This window comes from Chroicocephalus ridibundus, chromosome 22 (assembly GCF_963924245.1).
Source record: "Chroicocephalus ridibundus chromosome 22, bChrRid1.1, whole genome shotgun sequence".
NCBI classification, from domain to species: domain Eukaryota; kingdom Metazoa; phylum Chordata; class Aves; order Charadriiformes; family Laridae; genus Chroicocephalus; species Chroicocephalus ridibundus.
Genome location: NC_086305.1, coordinates 1972797 through 1998624, shown reverse-complemented (window position 1 = coordinate 1998624; position 25828 = coordinate 1972797). Strand labels below are relative to the sequence as shown.

At 46.7% G+C, this 25828-nt stretch overlaps 1 protein-coding gene across 4 annotated transcripts; it reads left to right on the top strand.

The window, feature by feature from the left end:
* The first annotated feature begins 741 nt into the window (after positions 1 to 741).
* On the top strand, positions 742 to 25814 carry MED26 (mediator complex subunit 26). 4 transcript variants are annotated; one of them, XM_063357888.1, is made up of 3 exons: positions 742 to 1123; positions 19217 to 19291; positions 20633 to 25814. In XM_063357888.1, exons 1-3 carry the CDS (start codon positions 1049 to 1051, stop codon positions 22325 to 22327), a joined length of 1845 nt encoding a protein of 614 aa, XP_063213958.1. In that variant the 5' UTR covers positions 742 to 1048; the 3' UTR covers positions 22328 to 25814. The 4 variants fall into 4 exon arrangements, with proteins under 4 accessions (XP_063213958.1, XP_063213961.1, XP_063213962.1 ...); XM_063357891.1 differs by having other exon boundaries at positions 1103 to 1123; positions 18273 to 19291; XM_063357892.1 differs by lacking the exon at positions 742 to 1123 and adding an exon at positions 6301 to 8246.
* Positions 25815 to 25828: the final 14 nt, after the last annotated feature.

The window sequence follows — 25828 nt, the reverse complement described above, 5'->3', positions numbered from 1 at the left end:
AATGCGGGGCTGGTGGCTTACCCAGAGTGGTGCCGGATGCCCTCCGCTCTGTCTGTTACTGTACAGCTGCTTTTGTACCAAGTCCATTTTTGTATTGCAACCTTCCGAAAACCTCACTTTTCACTTGCGCTTTCTTCCGAGTCGAGAAGACAAGAAGTGAGAAGGTAAACACATCCGTGTAAAGAACTATTTGTTCAGTTCCTGGAGGGTAGCTCTTCCCAGATGGCTGGAAGTTGGAATTGCTGCCTCACCCGTTATTCTGAACATAACGAAAATATGAAGTTCTGCCGCTTGGCAAAAACTTTTAGTTGCAATTATTTTTTTTCATGAATATTTCGAGCTTTTCAAGACTAACAGGTCCGCGTTACCTTCCTGCCAGCCTGAAATAAGGCATCACCATTGCGTTAGCTCTGTAACGTCCGCGTAGCGATGGTTTATTTCCGATATTTATTCCCTGAAACCCTCTCTTCCCCACAAGACTTGATCCCACCACCCGTCCGGGGCCGCCCCCCGCCGAGGGCGGCCGGTAGGGGCCGGGGGCGGCGCTCGGCGGGGAGGCGGCCGGACTCGCTGCCGTCCCCCCCCCGGGCCGGGCCCGCGGCGACCGCCCGGCGCCCCTCACGGCCGCCGGCCGCTCCCGCCCACCGCGCACGCGCGGCCCGCTCCCGCCTCACGGCGCACGCGCGGCCCGCTCCCGCCTCACGGCGCAGGCGCCCTCCGTGCCCGCCGGTGCGTGCGGCGGGGCGTCAGGGGCGCGCCGTGCGTTACGGCGTCGGGCGTGTCCCAGGGTGCCCTGCGCGGGGCTGGCTCCTGCCCACAGTTGAGTTTGGCCCCGAGCGGAACGGTCGGGCCCGGCCCGGTGGCGCCGCCGCGGTTCCCCCCCGCGCCCCGCTCCGAGCGCCGCCGCCCCCCGCCTCGCGGGGAGCGAATCATGCGACTCCGGCTCCCCGAGGAGGCCGCCGCCGGCGAGTGAGGAGCCGCCGCCCCGGCCCGGCCTGGCCCCGCCGCCCGCCCGCCCCGGCCGCAGCCGCCCCGCTTCGCCCAGGCAATGACAGCGGCTCCGGCCCCCTCCCCGCAGCAGATCAGGGACCGGCTGCTGCAGGCCATCGACCCGCAGAGCAACGTGAGTACGGCCCGCCGGGCCCCGCCGCTCCCGTGCCGGCAGCGCGGCGACACCGGCCGCGGGCCGCCTGCCCGCCGCCCCCCGGGGCTCCCGCCCCGCCGCCCCCCGCCGCTGTCTGAGGGGGCGCCGGGGGCCGCGCGTCCGCCGCCTCCCGCTGGGACCGCGGCTGCGGCCGGGCTCCTCCCCGGGCACCGGAAGCCTCCGCTGCGGGCGGTAGCGGGGAGCTCCCCGGCGCCCTGCCCGCACGGGGTCCCGCTGCCAGCGGCCCCTCGCCGCCCGCTCCCCTGAGCCGGCACTACGGGGCCGCCCTGGCGCCGCACCGCCGGCCTCTTCCCTCCTCCCCAGGGGGCCGCGTCCGGCTCCCCGCCGCACCGCCTCCCGCCGCCGCTCGGCACCCCTGGGGCCCGGCCGGCGCTGCCCGGCCATGCGGCGTGCGGCCCGGCGGCCTCCCCACGCCAGGCCGCGGCTCGGGCGCGGCCTGCAGGGGGCTCTGGGCCGGGCTTCGCCGCGGCTCGCCGGGACCTTCCGGGGCGCCCACCTGTTCCTCGGCCCCTGTGGCCGCCTCTCCCCGAGGCCCTGGGGTACCGTGGGGTACCCCGGGCTCCGGGGACACCGGGAGGGCTTCGACGGTGGCTTCGGGGCTGCGGAGCTGCTCCAGCACCGAGCAGCCTCGGTCTTCGCTGTTATCCTTTCCTGCAGCGCGCTAATGAGCTTATCTGCTCCTTCTGGGATGGAGTGTAAGCACAGAAGTCGGCGTATATTTTACCTGTAAGTGGCCTGAACGTTTGAGTGTAGGTTATCCAAAGCATCATTTACTCCTTTTACGGTGTTTTTTGGCACATTAAAGCAGTTCTCCGCTTAGGTGTTTATTAGTGTGAGAGGACTGCAGAGCCTGCAATCTGTCAGACTTTTGAATCTTAGATCAACAGTCAGCACAGCAGGATGCAAAGGTGGGTTTGGCTCGGCCATCTGCAGTTTGTGGGGGCAGCTGCGGGTGCGTCAGGCTGAACGTGTGTGTGTGTTATTCCAGGAGGCTGGGTGTGTGAAATGGTATTTTGGTTCTATTAAAGTCATACCTGCTTCTGTCTGAACAAGTGTTTTGCTGTAATAGACCTGTATTGAAGTCTTAAAGTAGCTAATAAAGTTATTACCGTTTGGAAGCGTTCTGGAGTGGCCTGCATGTGACATGAAAACAGAAGAAAAATCGCCCTTCTTTAGTAACCCCCTGTGATGTGCATTTGTCACCAGCTGCCATATTACATGTTAGAGTAACAGTAATGAATTATAATGGTAATTGTGGGCTTTTAAATGTCAAAGTTAGTTGAGTTTGCAGTACTTTAGCGTGGATCTTGCTGAAATGTCAGTTAGTACACTTCATGAATTTTGTTTGCTCTGGCTTCTCTTTTTGTGGCTGCAGATTTTTCACTTTACGTTAGACCAAGTGTCAACCTAGTTTAATAGAATTGTAACAGATCTATGGTTTCTTTTAACTTCAGAACTGTCAGCAGTAGTGGTCACCCTAATTCTGGTGTTACTTTCTAAAACACAGTGGCTGCGTGGAATGAAGCAGCTGGGAAGTACGTTTTGTGATGGATACTTTTCCCTTCCTCTGTATGTTAATGTTACATTCAGCTGCGAACCTGCTCGCGGTTTGGTTGTGATGAGGGGCACCAGAAATACCCAGGCAGCTGCCTGCAAGGGGAAGTTGGAGCATTGGCCAGTAGCTCTGCTGAGCTTCCAACAGGTCAGTAGCCCCATAAGCTGAGGAGTAATGTATGTTACATTATAATTCTACATACTTGATACTTATCCAGGGCAATAATTGGTGGCAGAAAAATCAGCCCATTGTTTAGAAATGCCTGTAGGCAGGGGGCTGTCTTCCATTTTAACCTTTTCTTCGAAGGAGAGCAGAGATGGTGTATGTAGTTGGGATTCATTGTGCAGGCTTAGCTCTTGGACTTCTTTCTCCAAAGCATGTAGAATACATGGTAAACAATTGAAAAAACTACCTGTCATGCCATTTTCACAAAAGAGAAGAAAAACTTAAATTTTGAACATGCTTAAAAGCAGACTCTGAATTTAATCGCGCTTGGGCACCAGTGTAAAAGTGTAAGAAACTGTTCTGATGTTTTCCCGCAGGAAGAAGTCAGTGCAGCTACAAGCTGCAGCACTTGCGGGTGCTCACAGAAAACTCTGGCTACTTTCTTCTGGCTTTTGGAATCTTCTCCCAAAAGAAGTGGCTGCATTCAAACTTAGAGTATTCATTATTGTGATTGACTTCCTTGTTTACCAAGAAAGTCAAGCTTTGAGGCCTGGATTTCATTCAGGCTTTTCAATATAATTGTCGGTGTGTGTATGTGCGTGTTTCTGGAGAGGGTGAAAACTGCACTAATATTGTCAGGTGTGCAAAAAAAGCCCAGTTTTGTGAGGTGGAGGAGGAGGAGGATGTGGTTCTTTATAGTGCTTTACTGTGGGGTGCTGTAAATTTAAGCTTTGCTGCTATGTTCTCTAATACAAGCTGCTGCTTTGGTGTGGATACTCATTCCAGTAAAGGTCTTTGCAGTATATACAAATCTTGGTTAACTCTGAGGTCCTGCCTTAAATTAAAAGGAAAAGAGAGAGAAGTTTCCCTAGCTGTGTTGGTTCGAACTGGTCAAAATAATCTTTTCCCAAGTTTTCAGAATCTGCTTGCTTTGAGAAATCATCTTCTGTGACGATTGTTCATCTTCATTGTAACTGCTACATAAAGCCGTGCTGAGTCAGGAGCAACGTTTTAATTGTACACATGCATTTAGCGCTTGAGACCTCTTCTAGTAATTGCTGCAGAATGTATTTATAACTTTGTTTCACACTTAGTTCAGAATTTACACAGGTAACCTCTATTTCAAAGGAGACCTATAAGAAATAAGCTATTTAAAAAAAATTACATCATCTTGGAAGCCACCAGGGATGTCTGGTATTATGTCTTCATTTATTCAGCCTTTTCCCCTTGAAAAAGCATATGGGCAAACTACTTCTGCTGCATGACTTAAACACTGAGTATCAACACCAGTTTCCTTCCAAGGCTTGTGTGTTAGCAAGACCGTACCAAGACTCTTGTTGGAGCAATGCGTGAGTTTAGTGGTATCACCCAAAATGACAGGTGGTTTGATTTTCTTGCAGGAAAAATCCTTTTCTTGGAAGAACCGTGTGGAAACAGGAACTGGAGAAGAGTGTCTGCAACCTTATTGCAGTGGGTGCGGGAGGTCTTACAGGGGAGATATTCCTTGCTTCTGGGAGAAGCAATGCTTTTCCCTTCGGGCTCGGTGTGTGGAGAAACCACCTCTTCCACCAAGCAGAACATCTTCGCCTTGTTAAATTGTGCTCTCTGCTCTTCAGGGAATTTATTACCTGATGTCAGGAATAATGAGATCTGTTAGGTTTTTCTCTGTGGGAAAGCCTGTCGTTTCCAACTGTCTGTTAGAATTGTGCTTCCAATTAAATGGTTCCTCATCCTGAATATGTAGCAAGCTCTTCCTGACTTTAAATATTAGAAAATAATTTAATTATTTACCATTAATACCTCTCTGTGATGCAAACCCAGCTTTGGTTTGAGTAACAACCCGTTGGACGCTCACAGTGTGGTTAGAGTTGATTGTAAAGCAGGCTGCCATTCATGCAGTATCTCAGTTGGCCTTGCTGCTCAGACCTTCAGGAGAGGTCCGTGATCTGAATTATTAATAATAAATTGGTCCATGTGTTGTAATATGTTAAGTAGTGCATTGGCCTGGGGTGATCTTCCAGTTGAGGCATGAGTTGCATAGTTAAAGATGCTCCCATGGCTGTTTTCTGTATTGATTGCTTTACCAAAGTCCTGGAAACAAAAGCCTCTATCATCAGTGACAAATACGCTTTCTAGAATTGAGTTTGAAAAGGCGGGGAGAAGGTGCCAGGCACTGCTGCAGATGCAGAGTGGAGGAGGACGAGGTTCCCTTCAGGAGGGTCTTGGGGATTTCTCTGGATGCAGGGAAGTGCTACGTGTGGGTGAAAGTAGCCTAGGCTTGGCTTTTGCTTTAGCTTTATCCTTTTCTGGGAGGCCTTAATGAGCTTATCAGTTTTGAGGAAGCTGCAGCATGCAGAGGCTGGGACCTGTTGTACCTTTCACCGGTTCTGTGCGTTTCCTTATTGTAGCTCGTCTTGATTCAAGTAGCATTTTGTGCATCAAGGCAGGGGATTATGTTTCAGGTGTGTGGTGAAACATGCGGGTGGTTGTGTCGTTTCCTGTTGTGTAGGGTCTGGAGGGTCATTATCATCTCAGTCCTGGGTTCCAGGTAAAGATTTGGGCCTGAGGTAGTAAGTCCCATTGTATTCACCTTCCTCATAATTTTAAATACCCCTAAGTGGGCCGACTGCTTTTTTGATGCTCTGTATTGTATGCCATTAAGCCATTAATATGCCTGATACACTTGAATTCACCTGTTGGAGGGCAATGGTGTAGTTGGTTTCTTGGCCTTGCTTTGCAGCTTTCCTGTCCACCTCTTTCTAAAATAGCTTTTTTGCTTGGCAGAAGCATGTTCCAACAGCACCGGTGGTGCTTACGCAGGTATAGATACCGAGTTTAACTAGTCCCAGTTAGCACTTGTCAGGTTAATCGCCTGTATAGTCCTGGTTAGTTTGTTATGGGTGGTAATACTGTAACTTTTTGAGAGGGTTTTTGGAGGGGGTTAAAAACTCATTTGCACAGTACCCCTTGCAGTAGTGAGACCATTATGAAGTTTGAGGCTGCCAAGACAAAATCTGAGCAAACAAAAGCAGCAGGGAGTTTAGGGTGAGGGGTCAGAGCAAGGGGAATGCCAAATTGCCTTTCTATTGTTAATTCCTTGAAACTCCCCGGGTTGCAGTGATGAGGGCAGTAGTCATTTGCTCTTAATGCTGTAATTTGAGTGTTTGTTTCGGCAGCAGTGACAATTTAAATAACACCCACTTCTTATTCCTGCTACACACACCCATTTGATGCGCGCCCATGCAACGATTTGCAGGATCAGGTGGTGAACTGAACTGGGGAATTGATCGGGGTTTAAAAAAGAAGAGATAATATGATATTTTTTTTTCCCAGGTAGTTTTTGATGCAGCTCCATTACCTGGTAAAACTTCAGTGCATCGCTAATAGCAGTGGCACAGGTGTGGCAGCAGAATCGGGTATTACAGTGTTTAAATAAGTACAGAAGCTGAAAAGTGGAATGCCATTTGCCTCCTCATGCTTCCCTGCTGCCTTAGCAGGCTGGCTTGGGGCCTCCTAGGAAAGAGGGATGTGTCACCTGGAAAAGTTCCCCTGTCTGTGTGTGGAGATGAGACTGGGTGCCTCATGGTCAGCTTTCACTTGTAGAGACTTTATCGTCACTGTCCCTTGTGTAACACGAGGGCTTGGCATGTGTTCCTGGGAGAAACTCTGGAAAGCTTCATCACGGGTATCCAGGAGGACGCTCCTGAGCAGTGAGCTTTGCAACTCAAAGAGTAAAGTACCTTACACTAGAGGCCGTGTGGCCAACGCGCAAAATAATCAACGATTGACTTGGCTTAAACTCATGTGCTTACACCAACTGAAACTGCCAACGGAGCCACAGCCGGCAGGAGAGCTGCTGTGGTCCCCGTCCGCTACCCAGTGTTCCTGCTCCCTCGCTGGAGAGGGCTGACGTGGGGCCTCTTCCCCTGCCCTATCTCCTCCTGGCACAGCGATGTGGCAGTTTTGGCACGGAGTGGCAGCTGGGGGGGAGCGTGAGTGGCAAGGAGAGGTGATGTTGGGGTGGTGGCAGCCCCGAGCCATCCAAGCTGAAGCTGTTGGGAGAGCCGCACCCTCCAGCCAGGCACCCCTCACTCTCTCGGGTTGTTTCATTAATGGGGATCGGGCGTTTCAAATCCAAATGATAGAACTTTCAAGCAAGTGGCTGGCTGCACGCACTGTAGCATGGACCCTTGATGAGAAATGAACACTTTCATTGCTCAGAGGATGGAGGGAAATAACTAATGTAACATGTTTTTCTTGATGTAACAGTGAAGCAGTTTACTGAATGGAAGAACCAACGTTTTGTAGGTAGAATAAACATCAAGAATGCTCTGTGACAGCCACCACGACCCACAGCCTGGAAAAGACAGCTGATGTGCAAGATGCGCATCCTTCCAGGAGAGAGATACTGAAACAAACTTCTCAGACAGCAAAGAACCCGAGGCTGCAGTTTCCCAAGTTGCTCCGACTGGGGACAGCTCTGCTCCTGTGGCTGCTGGTGCCCCTGGAGGTCCTGTGTTAGGCTGTTTCGGTGCAGGTTGGCGCACAGTTAACCCAAGAAAGCGATGAGCTGAGGCGGCTGGAGCTGGGCTGGGTGGGCATGGGCTGCAGCTGGATCAGGTCCTGCTGCCGAGGCACTGCCTGGGTGGGAGGAAAAATACTGTCACAGCTCCCGAGTGGGGAGAGACCCAATCTCTGTCTTAGGAAACATGAATACCTTCATCTTAGCCTGTGTTTCAGAAGTCTGGACCTAGAATAGAAGGCCCAGTTTGCCATTTGTTAGGGTTTTGTACAGTATGTTGAAGGTGAGCCCAGTTTAGGAGTGCATAAGGTGTGGGTTGTTGCCTCTCTTGAGGTTTTTTGGTATGGCCAGATGACACAGCAGCGCTGTCATGCTGCCACCTTTGGCTCCTGATCAAAGTTGTTTCAGGGCAGCTGAAGGTTTTTCTCCCAGTATCCTGTGAGGGAAGAGCCTTTTCCAGTTTCTTCCAAGGAGCTGCTGCAGTAGATGAGTAGAAGGTTGGGGTTTTTTTCAGGAACCACAAAAGTTTCAGGGTAGGGAAAGAAGGAATTGATTCTGCCTACTGGGGAAATTTGATGTTAATTAAGAAGCACTTCTTTAAGGCATAGTTACTCCAATGTATTAGATTTGGAGTTAAAATTAATGTCAGTATAGTTTTTATAAATTAAAAAAAAAAACAAGCCATGCCTGTTTTGGCTGATAACGCTTTACCACTATCTCGTCTCACCCATTTTGTGCTTGGTGATAACTTCAAATAAACTTTCTTGGGTCTGTATAACATACGGTATGATGTGGCCCCACTTGTGCACTTGGTCTTTAAAGAAATATTTAAGGTAAAGGTAAGTACATCATAGTCACTTTAATGTAAATGCAGGTTTGTTTATTGAGTATTCTAACAACTAAATTATTCTTTCTACAGGTAATTCATGCTTTCAGTGTTTGGAACAATATTTAAGTGCTAGTAAATTGCTTTAATTTGAGGTGCAATCTATCTGCTAAATTTAACAGCGTGTCAGTGTTTTCTGGGGCACGGCTTTCATGGGGCAGCGGTGTGTGCTGGAGTGTGATTGTTAATATCAAAGTATACGATTTTCAGCATGTCCAAACAGTTGGTGGTAGAAATTTCTATTGAGGGATTGCTGGAAGTAAAACGTAATTAGTTCTGTTTTATTGAACAAAGTGGTTTTCTAACACAGCAGCTGGGGAGGAGAGGAATCCTACGTCCAAGTCTGTCTGTAGTATTCAGCAACACGCTCAACTGGGTGTGTTTTGAAACTTTGTGCTGTAAAGATGACTGTGCAGAGGTGGAATTCTCGTCTGAGAGTGACAGCCAGCACTTCTCTGGAGCTGCTTTCTTGCTATTTTCATGCAGAATCAGCTTGCCGAGTATCGCGATTATACTGCAGGTCTAAATGGATTTGTCCTTTCTTTTTTTTTTTAAGGAGTGTTGAACTTCTGATGGCAGAGGAGCATGGTTTTTTTCCCAGGGTAGTGATGCACATTCATAACTTGTCTCCAGCGAACAAACTTCCAGCACGTCTACAGCCAGCTCCGAGTTTCTGTAACTCGAGCTGTCTGTGCAGCGGACAGTGGATGGCATGGGCAGTGTGGAACACTGTGTGCTGTGTAGATTAATCGCATGGGAAGGAACATCTATGTCTGTATAGAAGTTATCATCCTGAAAGCTCCAGAAGAGCGTATACCTCAATATTATAGTTTATCCTTGGAGGAACTACGGTTGATTTTTGAATACAGTTGAGCTTAGTGAGATGGAAGAGAAGGTGTGAGAAGTGATGTTTCAAGTGTATTTGCCAAGGTAGGGTGTCTGCAGCGTGTGTGCTAACTACGTCATGAAAACTATGTCTCCATCATTGAGCATGTCAGAGTTTCTGTCTGTCAAAATATGAGTTTTGACTTTGTGTAGTATTTTCTTTACTGGACTTCTTAAGACAGGCTGCCAAGGGGATTAAGCATCAGTGGGGCATTCTTAAGTGGAAATCATCAAGTTTTTTGCTACTAGATTAGAAATTACTAGTGCCAGGTTGCAGCTTCCTGAGTGTTCTGTGTTTAAATATGAAAAAAATGCTGATGGGGTACTGGGTTCTTTTGTCCTGTCATGATCACGCTGCTGCTACTGATGTTAAAGTAAAGTAGCCCTCCAGCTCGTAAGCCCTGAGATGAAAGGTGCTGTGTTTATGGTCCTCTGGGGGAAGATTATTTTTTTTCCAGCTAAAGATAGAAAACTCATTTTGTTTCTAAGTAGCTGCTAATGATTGTGCCACTGCATGGAATGGCCGAGCATTCTCAACTGATTGTCGGGGGGGTCATTCCTTTGGACAGGTTATAGTCTCCCCAGGACCTGCACAGTCTTCAGAGAATGGAGGTATTTGGAAATGGGTGGCAGGCAGGAACATTTTATCTAGAATTTGGTTCAGTTTTTTTCCATATCCATAAAACTTCTCTATGGTACATGCTGATGGATATTCTGTATTAGTAATTCCTGTTTAAAGGATATGGCGACTTCTCTCCAAACTTTGTATTTAGAACTTTCCCAGTTTGTAAGGCTGTTTTTCTCAGGTTTTGTGAACAAATATGCCATGATTAAATTCTCATGAGCAACCACACAAGCATATTGTGCTTCTGTGTGATGAATTAGTAAATGCCACAACGCAGAGTATTCAACAGGCTCTTACCTGAGCCTCCTTTAGTGTTTAAGGAATCAGCAGAGAAGCTTCCCTAGCATTTTTACAAATGTTGTCCTGCTGCATTTAAAAGTACACCAATACAGTGATAAACGTTTTTCTTTCTTAAGAAAAGAGTGAAGTCTATATTGTGGTGATGTTAGTAGGGCTTTTCTGTATTACATTCAGATAGAAACTGCTTCATGTTAACAGCTCTGGGTAGATATTCCAGGTGATGGGTAACATAACGTTTAAGAACTTCAGAAAGCTCTTGACCCTTTGTAGCCATCTCATCAGGTCCTTAAATGCGTGTTGCATAATTTTAAATCTCCACTGGTTCTCTGGAGTGCATTAAGATTAAGCAGGTGATTGCAGAATGATTCTGTCCAGGCGATGCCTTTAAGGGTCATTCTCATGATCCAGTTCAGTCTCTGACTTTGCTCTCACCGAAAGGCGGGTGGATAATAACAGGGGGTTCAGGAGAGCTGCTGGGCCCCGCCGGCACCCGCTGCTTGTGCATTCTCCCTTCCCCAAATAACTGCAGTCAAAGTACGGACTCCGGGCTGAATCAGTGGGTCTCTCCTTAATGTAGAAAGCACCGAGTTCATGGTGAATCAAAAGGGGTGCATTTTAAGGTCGAATTTTCTATATACTCTGTATTATTCTGCCTGAATAATCAAGAAACGCGGCGTTTCTCTCTTGTTGACATAGGACCAGTTGTTCCTGTGGCTTTGATTGCACAGCAATCTCGTTTTGTGGCTCTAAATTTTTAAGCAATAATTTTGGACTTCAGTTCATGACTTACAATAAATAGTAACTACCAAGATGTGTGTAGTTAAAGTTTCTGTACAGGTGGAAGCGGAGCAGAAATGGTTATCATGTATACAACGAAACCGTATCGTGGTTAGATGTCCTTAGGAGCAGTGTAGTGATTGGGGTTTTTAGGACTTGTGTGTTAGTGATGTGTTCTGTGGGTGGTGTTTATTGTGCTGAAATAATCTGTAGCGACTGCTGCACCTGGAGAGCAGACACATTGCGTTATTTCGTACTCTTTGGTTGTGCAGCTCAACGCTTGACAAGTCTCATTCTATAAAACGTGCTCCAATGTTCCACTAAACGTTAAACACATTTGTAGCTGGCCGTATTTATACCAGAAGGCAGTGGATGTATAGGGCTGGTCAAACCTATTAGTTTCTGTGGTTTCTTGTTTTATTATGCTTTGTTTTGGCAGGACCATGCTGTGTTAGAAATGTGTTCAGGTGTTGGGATGCAGAGGGGTGAGCGTGAGGCGGCTGACATGGTGGTGTGAAGTGACTACAGGGCCTGAGTGGTGACGAGCCGCCTGCGAGGGCTGGGGCAGCCCTGGGCATTTCTGGGACAGCGTTGGCTCGGGGCACTGCGCGTGGGCTGGCGAGCCTGCCCGCTGCGGTGGGGCAGCGAGTGGCAAAGTTTGAATTTTGTAAGTCCTTCATAATACAAACTGCTTTGTATAATTGCCTGTGTGTATTGCTTTGAGAGGACAGAATTTAGAATTACCATTTTGAGTCTAATTTGGACTAGACAGAAATGGGTGTTTCGATGTGTTTCTACTACTTGCTGTGCAGTCTCTGCTCCCTGGGTGTGAATCATAGGGGTGTGCAGCTGGAGCGGACTTCATGAAGCTACGTGCCCCATCACCTGAATAAAACAACTCCTTCCAGACTTGTCTAATCTGTTCTTAAACCCCCGTAGAGGCTACGGAAACTATTTGAGAGCTTATTGGAGTGCATTGGTAGTGCTCTTGTTACTCCTAATACACAATCAGTATTCGTCTTGTTGCAAATTTGGCCAGTGAGCATGAAAACGGTTGATCACCATTTTCTTTATTATGACTAATAATGCATAGGAAGGCTTATTTCAAGCATTGAGTCTCCTCCCTATTTTTTTTCAGTACTGTGTGAACTGAGTATTTAAACCTTTTTCTTATTTAACCATGTTTTCAAAACCTCTGATCAGTGCTCTCCTCCAAACTCCTCTTTGTATATGTTCTTCTTGAACTGTGATGCCTTGGGATGAACATGTAATTCCAGCTGAATTTGATTCCTCTACCATTCCTTATCAGTATGGTGTTGGGCGAAGAACAAGACTCAAATGATCTCGCTTGCAGCGTGCGCTGGGAGACACCACTGAGGCTGTGTTGTGCCCTGCGGTGGCAGTGACCGCCTGGCCCTGGCCCGCAGTACCCGGTCCTCCTCTCACTCTCTTCCCTTGCCTCGAATTTGTGCCACACGTGTCTTTCCAGTTTAGTAGTATTGCATGTAACTAACCTTCACTTCAATTGCTGGGCGTTTTAAAGCAGGCTAATAAATTTGTTCCCCAGAAGGTTTTGCCCGGCTTCATGGTTGGGTGGTTTGGGTTTTTTTTTATTGGGGGGTGGAAAAATAAGTATGGGGGGGTTGTGTTGCAGTGAGCCTTCTCTGTTTCATCTAGAGCTGAAGGGTAGGCGCTACGGGTACGATTCTTATGATATCATGGGAAGTGCTTAGTGAATGTTGAAGCTGACAGTTATTCCTCTCTGTAGGAACAAGAATGTCTTCCAATTATTACAAGCTAATAAATATGAATGGAGAAAAGTGTTGTACTATTGACTGTTTTCTATTTGCCTTAAAGACCTTTTGCTGCAGAGCAGGAGGATTCCCTCCATGTGTGCCCCTGCTGTTGTGTGAACTGGTTCAGTGCTGGGTGCGCGTCGTCTCTATAATCTGTATTTTACTGCCTCTTACATCTTCACTTGCTAAATGACCTCACCGATGGATACTCCTGCCATTGGGTGGGTTCCTCTGCCTTGCCAAAGCGTCACACGTGTTCCTGCGACGTCTAGGCCAGACGTGGGGGCTCCTGCCAGGGTTAGATGTCACCTTTGGAGTGGACCGTGTAGAGAAGAGCTAGTGCTTGTGGCACTTCCCAGCTGCTGTGGCTTGTGTCTCAGGCTGTTTGTAACAGCTGGGGCAAACTCCCCTTCATCTCTTGGCTGTGTACTCTCTACACCTTACTCGCGTGCGTACAGACTGCCAAAGGGAACGGGGCTAAACTGTTGTCTCGCTCAAGTGAAGTATTTCAGGTCTGATTTCTTTACAATGCAATATTTTGTTGGAATTTCACCTTACTCTTGTTTGATGATCCTGGCTTTGTAAAGGAATATATGGGAAGGTATCTGGATGATGTTACTTTACCATGAAATAAAGCCTAAGTACAAATAAAATATATGCAGGTTGTTTGACTCTTTAAATTAGACCTGGCAATTTTAAATCCAGAGGTAAGGGTAAGTGCTTGTTGTGCCTGGCCAGTTTTGTGACTGTTCTTGGTAGTGATGGAGCATTTCTTCCACCTGGTGTTTCGCAGCACAAATTTCTGATCAATTCTCAAAGCATGGGCTCCAAATGAATTTCTCTGTCATAAAGGATGCTCCCAGTGGATGATTTTCAACCCAAATCATCAATTCCTTCATGTTTAAAGGTCCATTTTATTAAATACTGTTAGAAAACTCGCCTCCACCTTTAAGAATATCTATTGTGTACTGGTGAATATTTGAACTCTGCTTACCAAACTGACTTTCAAACATTTTTAATAATTATGAGCAAAGTAGTGCATGGTCATCTTTTTGGTCTGTCATTCCTGTGAATAGCATCCCGTGTACCCTCTCCTTAGACAGCATCATGTCTTGTTGCGGGCTGGGGAAACTGTTAATAGCTCAGTTGCAGGGGAACTGAACTAAATCCCAGCAGGTTGTAACCTGGATTCTAACTTCGTGTGTTTGGTCTGTATCTTTGAAAAAATACCATTATAGTTTACTGTTCGTGATATGTACCATTAGTGTCTGGTATCTAGCGTGTCCTATATGAAGTGCTGAATAAACATTATACTACTGTATTTCTGTTGCCGCATTTAAATAAAGCTTACTATGAATAGCAACTTTTCTCTCTTCTTACTTCTTATTCCATGTTTCAGATTATTATGCAATGAAGTAGCTTTTATTCCGCTTTGGAGAAAATAAATGTGAGTGGATGCAGTTGCTCGTGGTGCTGTTGCTGTCCCTCCTTTTGAATGGGTTCCGCCTTCCTGGTATTTAGGCAATATTGACCTTGAACCCGGGATTTTCTTGAACGTTATCTTACGCTACCTAAGGATATACATGGCCCAAAGATATATGACAGTTTTTATAACTACCCGATAAAATGCCGCTGTCCCTAGGAGCAGGGGGAAGGCAATAAAAACTGGTACAAGTGCTCCTGCGGACTTCTGTGTAGACCATACTGCGTTTTTTATATTAATTGCCAACAGAAAACACCAACTTGGCGATAGAGATCTGGATTTGTGTCTGTAGGAAAGATAAAGATCTGTTTAGTCCTCCACGGTGGGTCCACTTCTCTGCTTGCTTTTGTAAAATTGCTTTGATGCTACAGGTGGGAAAATGTTACAAAAGTACTTTATTTGAAACTAGCAAAATATTGAGTATTTATAGCATGTTCTGTGTAAGTACATTGAAGTACGATGACAAATACATTCTCTCAAAGGCAGTGACTTCTGGTATATCTGTATAGTCTGTTTCTCAGTGCTTACAGTGGAGTCAGATTATGGGTTATTGTAACCTGTGATTTCAGGAGGATAACACCGTTACACTTTGGGGTTGGAAAAGCTTTGGTGCTTAGGGACTCTCGACCAGGCCCCGCGTAAACACCCTTTAGAAACTTTCCAAGGTACTCACGTGACCCCTATGGATGATGATGCTGTGTCTAAAGATGCCTCGTTGTGCTGTTATGTGAACTTCATGTAGGTGATTAAAATGAGCTTTTCTGGACAGAATCCAGTGGGATAGGGATCTGTATTAGCAGTTTCGCAGCATTTTTTTTTTTTTGGTAATTGCACCTAACTCTCAGGTTTCCATGTTACAAGGAGATACCTCCTCCTTCTCCTGCTCCAGGCCTCTATAATTGTCTCAGCAACATCGTCCTTGCTAACTCAGATCTGGTTTGTCATCTATCATGCTCTAGTCATAGGTGCAAAGATCTTCAGAAACATCTCTGTGAACCATTAAAAAAAAAAAAAATTGCTTTATTGAATTGGATGTTTCTGTAAGATTTGTTTCTTAGGCAGCAGTGGGGAGAGATACAGGTTGGCCGGCGTGTCGAGGCAGTCCCGAGGCAGAAAGAAAGGTGTTACACTGGTGCTTGATTTGGGTTTTCTGTCTGGACTGGTCTGTAGATGGAGGAGGAGGAGCAAAGCCTGACAGTTGAGTCTGCTAGCCCGACATAAAACGCGCCCCAGCAGGTTGGTAGCCCGAGCCCTTCCGCACCCCCGGCACGTGGAACGGTGATGCCAGCTCACCTGCCGATGCTGCGTTTGCTGCTATTTTCAAATCTGCTGGGGAAGGAGGTGGCAGGAACAGCTTAAACTTCCCGAACCCCAACACACGTGTTATCCTTTTCAACTGCTGTGTAACACTTACCATGAAGTTAGTTACTGAATTGCTCTTGATTTATAAAAGCTAAAATAGGATTAAGATGGCAGTTAAAAAAAGGAAATTAAGCGGCTTGATCTTTTCCAGAGAGCTCAGAAACCCATGCTTTTGTCTGAGGCTGTAGTAAAAACATTTAGTGCTTAACTTGGAAGAGATCTTGGATACCAGTAGTAAGCTTCGAGCACGGCTGAATGACTTCAGGAGACTTGCATGGAATAAATAAGATTTGTTTTTTGTGACTGTCACTGGGGTTGGCTGGAAAGGATTATTGTAGATGACTCAAAGCAGATGTTCTCCAGTAAACTTTCAAGTGAGTGAGTCTGTGTGCCAGGGAGTCTTCACAACATGGGAGTAGCATGGGATAATTTGAAATGCCATATAAATTATTCTTAGCTGTTTTCCGCAGGCTCCTACATGCGAGGTCCTGGGGTTACTTCATGGAAGTTCTTGTTTTGGGGTGGTAGTAATGGGTTGCAGGGTAAGTAGGAAAAGGCAAATAGAAACTAAAAGGATGTGCAAGTTCCTGAGACTTATGCAATTGTACTCTTGAGCAGCGCCTGAAGAGAGGAAGGTTGCTGAACTCCCTCGTCCCCCTCTGCTTTACCGTACTTTGCCTTTCTGTTGTGGAGCCAATAAGCATTTTTAATAGCAGCTTGCATTAATAAATTATCATTTCTGGTGCTGCTTAAAGTGGTATGATGTCCTGGTGGGTTTTGTAACTTCAGTCTCATGTCAGTTATGTGACAATATATTAATTTCATTGCCAGTAATGTGCTTTAAGGGAAAGATGGTGGTGTGCAATGCTGACGTGCTGCTGTTATTGAAATAGGTGTCTTCACATTGAATAGATAATTCTTGAGGTGTTTTGGGGAGGTCAGCTTGTTTTCATCACAGTGTTTAACTATACCACAAGAAACTTCATAGTCTATATTATTTTGAAATAAGTGAATATGATTTTTACTATAAGTTCTCTTTGCTGCAGTTTGGGTGAAGCTTTCCAAGAAAACTACACAAAACTACTGGGGAAGGATGGAGAGGTTGTTGAACCTGCCTGAACATTTCACTTTTTTTTTTTTTTTTTTTTAAGAACGATGCTTCCCTGCAGGTCAAAAAGAAGGGAATATGAGAGAAGCTTCTTGCAGTTGGTCTGAATGTGAGCCTTTGTGCTCCTTGCAGCGATTGCTTCAGTGCCATGGCATGTTTTCAGTTGGGTACCAATGTGTGAAGAATCTGAAATGGGTGTTTAGTGTGTTATCAGAAGTGGTGTGATGGGCACGGGCTCAGCGGTGTAAGGCTGCTTTCCCTGCCTTTAACTGGCAGCGTGTGTCCCTCAAAGGAGGGGGTGAGGTGCCAGGCTGGCAGTCCTGTTGTAGACCTGCTCCCCGGTAGGCGCTTTAACATCCGGGGGCATCCGTAATTGTGTATTTGGGTATACTGAACAAAGGCAAAGCTGTTGCTGGAAATTCCCTGACCAGTTTCATCATTCTGTAGGTGTGTATATACATGCGCATATCGCTTTCCCCATCTCGACCTTTTGATAGACTAAGGATCCTTTTTTGCCATCCGTTCGTCATTTAGATAATGAATATTTGGGGATTACCAGTAACTACAAAAATAATTGTACCAATTATTGGTGTGTGCAACACACACAGCCTCTTCGCACCCTGGTAATTCATAGTCTAAAATATGTGTTGGGAAGGAGAGTATCATGTTTTGCAAGTCTAAAAATGTTTGTCTGGAAACTCCCAGAACTGAGCATTAGCTATTCTAAGTGCTCTGGTTCTAAAAACTGAAAAAAATACCCTGGTGTTATGTATTACTTAAACTGTGGCGCTAAATCGTCCTTCCTAGGCACTGAGGACAGTGCAAGGATTGCAACAGGGGAGAAAGCGCACTGAAGTGAAATAGTAAGAAGTAAAATATGTCAAAATATGTGCTATTGCCGCTTTAAAGCTTTAACAGAGTTTTACCAGACCTGACCGGGTGGTAGGGCTTTAAATATCTGCGGGGGCATTGTAGTTTGGTGAAGGAAAGACCATGACAAATTAATTCATCTTTGGTCTGAAGTTGGTTTTACACTGGGTAAGACTTATAGTCATTCAAAGCCTTATGTAGACTTTAAACGTAAGTTTGATAAAAGTAAATCTGAAAGTCAGGCAAAGTGTTTCATTGCTGACAGCCTTATCCGACTATCTCCAACATTAAGCAATCCTGCTGTGATGGAAAAAACACTGTCTCTGCACAAGATTTGCTGAAAGGAAGAGGCTTCAGCTCCTGATTCTCTTGTTGTATCTTAACAGAAGGGTAGAATTGACTTGAAAAAGATAATTCTTACAGACTTGCAGTCTTTTTAAAATGAAGAATCTTGCAGTGGAGTGTGTGGCTGGGAGGGCAGGGCCACCTGATTATGCTTCTGATGAGACATTTGGATAACGAGGGATCCCTACAGAGGTTCTTGCTGCGAGATTTTTCTCAGATGCAGTTCAGGTCCAGTTGAGTCACAAATGCAATTAAGCACTAAATGACACTGCGATTCAAGTTTTCCTTTCCAAATCTATCTACAAAGGTGAATTAGAAATTCCAGGGTTTGGTGCTCTTAACGTCAGGTAATGGAAAAGCAGGTCTCTCTGTAGGCTGGGGTTTCTCGTAGAAATTATTAAAATCACGCTTGTGCTTAACATCTGCAGATTGTGGCAACCGCTTTTGTGCGGAGCTCGCTCAGGCGTGCAGCAATGCTGCAGTGAAGCCCATCAGAAAATCTGCTACACGCTTTGTTAATGTAACGTGAATTTCTGCGGTGCCTCCTCACCATCTCCCCTGTCGGGAGATCCAGCTCCAGAACCACGCGGAGTTGGGAAGGAGGGTGCGGAGTTCGAAGGTGGCAGCTCGGGAGCCGAGCTCTGTCCCCGGCCTGGTCCCTGGGTGCTGGCGATGGGCTGAGGACACCTACCGGGCACAGCGCTGTCTTCAGCTCTGCTCTGCTCCCGCAGTTTGTACCTGGGGTTTTAGACTCGCCATGTGCAGCTACGGGAAGCGTCAGTATCTTGAACAAAACTGTAGAACGGTGACTTGTGTAAATCTACAGCAGTGCTAAAGGAATAAATGCAAGGTTTCTGATTTGACTCATTGCTCTTCTTGGTCCGCTCGACACTTCTATTTCACAGAATGGTTTGGGTGGGCAGGGACCTTAAAGCCCACCCCGTGCCCCCCTGGCCCTGGGCAGGGACACCTCCCACCAGCCCAGGCTGCTCCAAGCCCCGTCCAACCTGGCCTTGAACCCTCCAGGGATGGGGCAGCCACAGCTTCCTCCCAGTTAGGCTGTGGGACAATTAACTAACACCCTGGCTGGGGGGTCTCAGCTCTTTGCTAGTAAGTCACACTGGTTTTATTGCTAATGTTTCCTTTACTTTTACATAAGAGTATGTTTGTTACAGCTCCTGCAGTTTCCAACTAGGTCAGTAAAGTGTCCTTGTCCCTGTTCTTTGAAGAATCAGCTCCCTAAAGCCAGACAGTGTGATAGCAATTTTGTGATTAATGCTTCCAGCAATTATAAAGTGGAAGGTTTTAAATTACATTTGATAACTAAGACCTGTACATGAAACACGAAGTGACTTTGTCTTCCTTGTTGCAGATCCATAACATGGTGGCAGTGCTGGAAGTGATCTCCAGCCTGGAGAAATACCCCATTACCAAAGAGGCACTTGAGGTATGTCACCCCCTAACCATTTCTTAATTTTTGTGTGTATAAAAGGATGTTCTCTGCCTGTCTAATTTCCATAAGAGCTTCTCTTGAAACAACAGATTGCTTGCAAAGGGTTCACAATTAAGATATTATTTTGTCCCTCTCGTGCTGCTTCTGACATCTCGGTGCAAACACAGGGTTTTTTCCTGGATTGAGAGCAGTGTTCTGTGCAGCGCAGCTCCTGCTCGTGTGGGGCACGAAACCAGTCGTCACTTGCTGCTGATTAATTCTGCTGCATTCAGCAGTGTCACTCTGCTTCCTGAATACCCATCACCTTCTTAGATGTTTGGTGACCAAGCAGCAAAGATTCTGGAACAGGAATAAAGCTGCTATAAAATCAATCTTAACTTCAGCTGATGAGGTTTCGGTGTCTGATCTCGTTGGTGAGATGAGGTGTAGCAAAAGCGGAAGCATCAGGAGGGGCGGTGGCGCCAGCCTCACTGGCCACTCTTGCAAACAGAGCCCAAAGAGGCTTTTATGGCTACATTATAGAACTTTTTTCAATCTTTATATTGAAATTATTGGTGTTACTTGCTTTTAACTATCGCCTGACTTTCAACACGCATATCACAACACATTGCCTATTTCTCTCTTGAGTCCGGTCTGTGCTTTCCTTTGAAGTGCTTTTCTTAAGTAATCTGACTTGTGGAACAATTCTTTGTTTTCAAATGTGCTTTGGGAACCATCAAACACTTCACTTCCTTCTGCTTATGAAAGCACTTTGGGACACCCCAGGAATGCTTGTTTAAAGCGGTCTTTCATACGCTTTCAAGATCCTGGGGAGTGAAGGGAGAGGAGAGATGGAGGAAGAAGGTAGGACGTAAGTCGCATCCTGGCTAGTCAGGTTTGTGAAACGGGGGCTTTTACTGTCAACACGTTCCTGGAACAGGCAAAGGTTCTTGGATTTTCTTCTCTTGCCTCTGCAGATCTTGTACTTGCGTTGTGATAAACACGTGCCGTTTCTGCCTTGAGTGCTGCATTCCCCCTCGGATCTGAGCTTGCACCTTTATTCTCAGGATTCGTGCTGATGGAGGAATTCTTTCCTAATGTTTTTTACAGCTAACAGCTCTGGTGCTTTTGCCAGGGAATAAAGACAGGGTGACTTGAAACCTACAGATTTCATGTTGCATGGCAGAGCGCTGGACCAACCGGACTAATCCTTTCCGAAAAGATTAATTCAACACTTAAATTGTTAGTGGTTTTTAACTAGGTATTTCTTAGTGTAAGCATTACGAAGCAGAAATTTACCGTAAGAATTTTGTTTAGAATGTACCCGTTTGTAAAACAACTTTTCTTTCTTTATAGGAAACGAGACTTGGGAGGCTTATCAATGAGGTGAGGAAGAAGACATCCAATGAGGAACTTGCCAAACGTGCCAAGAAATTGTTGCGGAATTGGCAAAAGTTGATAGAACCCGTAACCCAGAATGAACCAGTGCCAAGAGGGTTGCCGAACCCACCTGGGTCAGCAAATGGTGGTGCTCACAACTGCAAGCAAGAAACGCAACTTCCTGCTGTGGCTGGGTCAAAGCCAATCAGCGAATTGAAAAGCAGGAATGATATACAGAAACTAAATTCTCCAAAACCAGAGAAATTGGGAAACAGGAAAAGGAAAGGTGAACACAGGGATGGGCATCAGGGCCCCCCTCCCGCAAAAGTCTCCAAAGCTAGTCATGAAGTATTACAAAACTCTTCACCCCCTCCAACAAATGGCATTGGAGGTAGTCCTGAAAATTTTCCTAGTCCTGTAGACGTAAATCTACACGCAGGGCCTGAAAGCAGCAGGACAGAACTCGGTGAAAACGATAAACACAATAAGATCCCGGTAAATGCTGTAAAACCTCACACCAGTTCTCCAGGACTTGTAAAACCTTCAAGCACTTCCTCCTTATTAAAGACTGCAGTGCTTCAGCAGCATGAGAAATCGGAAGAAACCACAGGACCGCACCAACCTAAGAGTCCTCGCTGTTCCTCGTTTAGCCCTAGAAACGTTAGGCATGATACTTTTGCTCGGCAGCATACTACGTACTCACCAAAGGATTCGATGCCTAGTCCATCTCAAAGGTCTCAGTTCTTAGATTCTGCACAGGTGCCATCGCCGCCACCATCCTTGATGCAACCATCGACACCTCCGATGCCAGCAAAAAGACTGGAGTTCCCTCAGCAGTCGGTCTCTGAGGTGTCTCAGCACTGGCAGGAGCAGCAGGTACCTTCTGAAAGCCAGCACAGGCACACAGCAGGGACACTTCAACAGCACACATCTCCCAGCTGCAAAACCAGCTCCCACCCTGGGGAATCGCTCACGCCACACATGGGCTTTTCCCAGGACGCTTCAAAAATGGACAGCGATGATGCTGCTTCAGGTTCCGATAGTAAAAAGAAGAAAAGGTACCGACCCAGAGACTATACAGTCAACCTGGATGGGCACGTGACAGAAGGGGGTGTGAAACCTGTGAGATTAAAAGAGAGAAAGCTCACTTTTGATCCCATGACAGGACAGATAAAACCTTTAACACAGAAAGATCCTTTGCAGGTAGAAATCCCTGCGCTTACTGAACAGCACAGGACAGAAACGGAAAAGCAGGAGCAAAAACCCAACCTGCAAAGCCCCTTTGAACAAACGAACTGGAAGGAATTATCCAGAAATGAAATCATTCAGTCATATTTAAACAGACAGAGTAGCTTGCTGTCTTCATCAGGAGTACAGACTCCAGGAGCTCACTACTTCATGTCTGAATATTTAAAGCAGGAGGAAAGCACTAGAAAAGAGGCTAGAAAGACTCACGTTCTAGCTCCTAACAGCAAACCTACAGACTTGCCTGGGGTCACGAGAGAGGTCACGAGCGATGACCTCGACAGAATACGCGAACATAACTGGCCAGGCGTGAACGGTTGTTACGACACACAGGGTAACTGGTATGATTGGACACAGTGCATATCGTTAGATCCACACGGGGATGACGGTAGATTGAACATCCTGCCTTACGTCTGCCTAGACTGAGTCCCGTTTTGCTAAAAATGCTTTTACACCCGCAGTTAGCAAACCCGGCAGACACTATGCCACTTAAAGATGGAGAAAGCCTCCTGTCCTGGACAAACAGGCCCAACGAGCAGAGGGGGGGAGGGAGCTGGTTCCTCCCAGCTCTTTCCTTTAAATTCTCCTTTTGTGAAATGCTGCTACCAGTTTACTAACAATTTGCAAAGGAAGGCATACGAAGGTTGATAAATTGAGTTCAAAACTCTCTAGCGAGCCAGCTATAAAAAAGTGTTAGTCCCCAAGAAGTGAAGAGGATTTCCAGCACTTTCTGAATGCCGGAATCTTATTACAGGCAGGTACAGAGAAAATTGTGGAAGTTACCTTAACAAAATATGCATCTATTTATTTGACTTGATTTGGGTTTTTATTTGGCAGTGAGATATTCGAGAGACAATGTGCAAAAACTGTAGTTTTATTTGTATCACATCTCTGAACATGATTGCGTTGGGGTTTTTTTTTCGAGTCATGTGGTACGGAGATTGGGTTTTAAACAGCAGGTGTTGCACTGCAGGCTGGGAGACCAGCTTCAGCTCAACATTCCATAGGCATCCACATATTTTAGTCTGGTTTCAGTTTAAATCCAGTCTCTGAGAAATGCTGCAAAAACTAGATGTTTAACAATATTTTTGATCCCACCACCACCAGCCAAATATTTTTCCTCCTTTTCCCTTCCTGCAAACTTCTAGGAAAAAAGGAAAAAAATAAAAAAAAGAGAAAAAAAAAAAAGAAAAATCACCTTTTCTAGAATCTAAATGTAATGAGGGTGCTACAAGTTTGTAACTGTACTGTGAGAGGGAAAAAGGAAGCCTGTTTGTATGCTGGAAATATACTTGTTACCATTCCTTTAGATATTGTTTGCCTTATGGATATCCATCATAAACGCAATTTGCAAAAACAAAGAGCCTTAGTGAATGTACAGTAACTAGACTTCTGTGTTCTTGGGATGCAGAAGGGAGCAACTTTGCTATTTGGTCCTTTAAGTGGACACATTGTGATATAAATGTGGAAATAAAAAAAATTTGCACAAAACAGTTTGTGAATTATTTATACTGAACTCATGTTTTTTAAAGTTTGCTCAGTTCAGACCAGCTGTAAGTGACCGTCGCCGCTGGGATCCGTCGGAGCAGTGCGGCGAAGCTGAATCCCATCCGACGCTGTTGAAAGCCGCTGGCTGTTAGGGATTTACGAGATGTCTTCCAAGTACGTTGGTGGGATTCAGTCGCACGGGTTGGATTTCTTTTGTAACTCTGGTTGCACCCAGGGGCTGGAGACTGATAACCCAATTGCTGTTAATGTACCTCAAAGTCTAAAAAGGTCATAGTTCATCTTTTTTTCTCAGTAACTTTGTAATATATTATTCCTAATTGCTAAAACACTTTCTAAAGCGGCCTGGTTCAGTATAGAAAGCTAATTTCTATTAACTGTAATTGCTTTAACATTTGGGACTGGTTGCTTTCTGCAGTCCCCAGTGCTGGGCGTCTGGCCGGGGGAGACGAGGGGGGGACACGATACCAAAAATCTTTCCAGGTTTAGCGACGTTAACTCTGTTAACCCCTTTGTGCTGGATCTCGCTTCGGTGGAGAGGAGCCGTGGGGAGAGTTCTCCCGCCTCTGGGAGCGGGGTCAAGCCCTCAAAGGGTGTTCCTCGCCGGGTATGCGTTAAGTTGGTTCATTCCATGGAATACAACTGATGAGGTTTGGTTTATTTTTAAGTCGTTCTTGCTTAAACCTACTGCTTTTGTGATCTGACCAGTATTGAAACGTGTGGGTGTCTTGGAAATCTTCACTGATGCCTGTTTGCTTCCACTTCTGAAATCTGAGAGCAAAAAATTTACCAAAAAATGTTTCCAAGTATATTTTCAGTTTACTTCCATTTTGTCCTCCTGCAGTTGCTGAGGTCGAGCACCGTGGTTTAGCCCTGGGGAAAGCTACCTACCGTCTTGCAGTTCAGGAAGGGAGATTTGATGGTAGAGGGCTAAAAAGCTGGTCTCTTTGGAAAAATGCCTGGGTTTTGCTTACGTAAAAAATATTGTGCACCTCATCTCCCTCCGCCCCACCTCCCTTTCCCTGAATGGTCTTGTTTAGGAACAGGGTCCGTGCTCTTTTGTGGCCTTTGAATATAGGGCAAATTTCAGGAAATGACAAAGTATTACGTTACACTTTATAAATCTGATCTTTTCCTCCACCGCTTCCATTTCTGGCGCAAGCGATGGCCTTTGTGGACCACACTCGGTGAGGTGATGCCCAAAGTTCATCACTGCTGTCAAATTCCACCCAGCTCTCGGCAGGGCGCTGAGCGCACTGACGCTCGCTTTGCTTGAGAGAGCATCAGGTACCGGAGCCAGCCCTTTCCCTGGCGGTACAAAATCCTGGAGAAATTCCCTCCCAATGCGAGCTTTAACTCTTGTTCTGCACCGAGGTTGTTTCTGCTGTAAGGGTCGACTCACCTGGATGGCATCCAGGGTGGGATGAGGCTTGACAATCTTTATTTCAGCATGCCAGTATAACCAGTTCTGTGAGCTCCAACAAATGTGAATAAGTTTACAAGGTGATATCTTTTTTTTGTCAATTTTGTAAACAAGTTCAAATGAAGTTTACCATGTGCTTATCTGCTGTGTACTCTCATTTTTGCATGAACTCAATTTCTCCGCTACTTTCTTCTAACTACCTTACAGAATTTATTCTTTTACTCCCAAAATCTTTAATTGTTATATACTGACATCTCTTCTTGTCAGTGGATGACAGGAAATGGCTCATCTGCAAATCTTTTGGGAATTGCCATTACCTAAAGTGCATGTTTTTATAGGTACGTTCATGATGTAGAGATGTCTCTTGATGGAGGAGGCTCTAGAACCCCCTCCTGCTTCCCGGGTCTCGCCCATATTTTAGTGCAGCTGCTGCGATGGATTCCCGGAGCTGGTTGTAAAGGTCGGAACAGTCACCTCGGTGAGCGTCTGACCTTTGCTCAGTCACTGCCTCTGCCCAGGGCTGTTCTGAGGCGGTCACTGCGCCCTTACGGCCCGCCGTCCCCTTCGGGCCCTTAACGGCCTGTAAAACTAGAGCAGAAAAGAGATTTCTGAGCATTCCTTGTACACCGTGTGCTCCCCTGCGTTACCTCAACCCCCGGGTTCCCCTGAGGAAGGCTCCTGCCCGAGAGAGAGAGAGGTGGACCGGCCCATGGGCCTCAGCTCCTCCCGCTCCGCCGGCGGGAGCGTGACCCCGGCACAGCCGGCCTGACCCCCCCTACCCCCCGCGTCGCCCTGAGCCCGCCCGGAGGTGCCGGTGCTGGGCGGTGCGCGGCGGGAGCCCGGGGCCTGGCGGGACGGGCGCGGACGGCGGACTCCCACCAGGCCTGAGGGACCGGCCGCGGCGGAAGTGACGCGCGGCGGCTCCTGCCGGCACCCGTAGCCGCGGAGGCGGGGCGGCCCCGCGCCGGCCCCGCCCCAGGAAGCGACGCGTTGGCGGC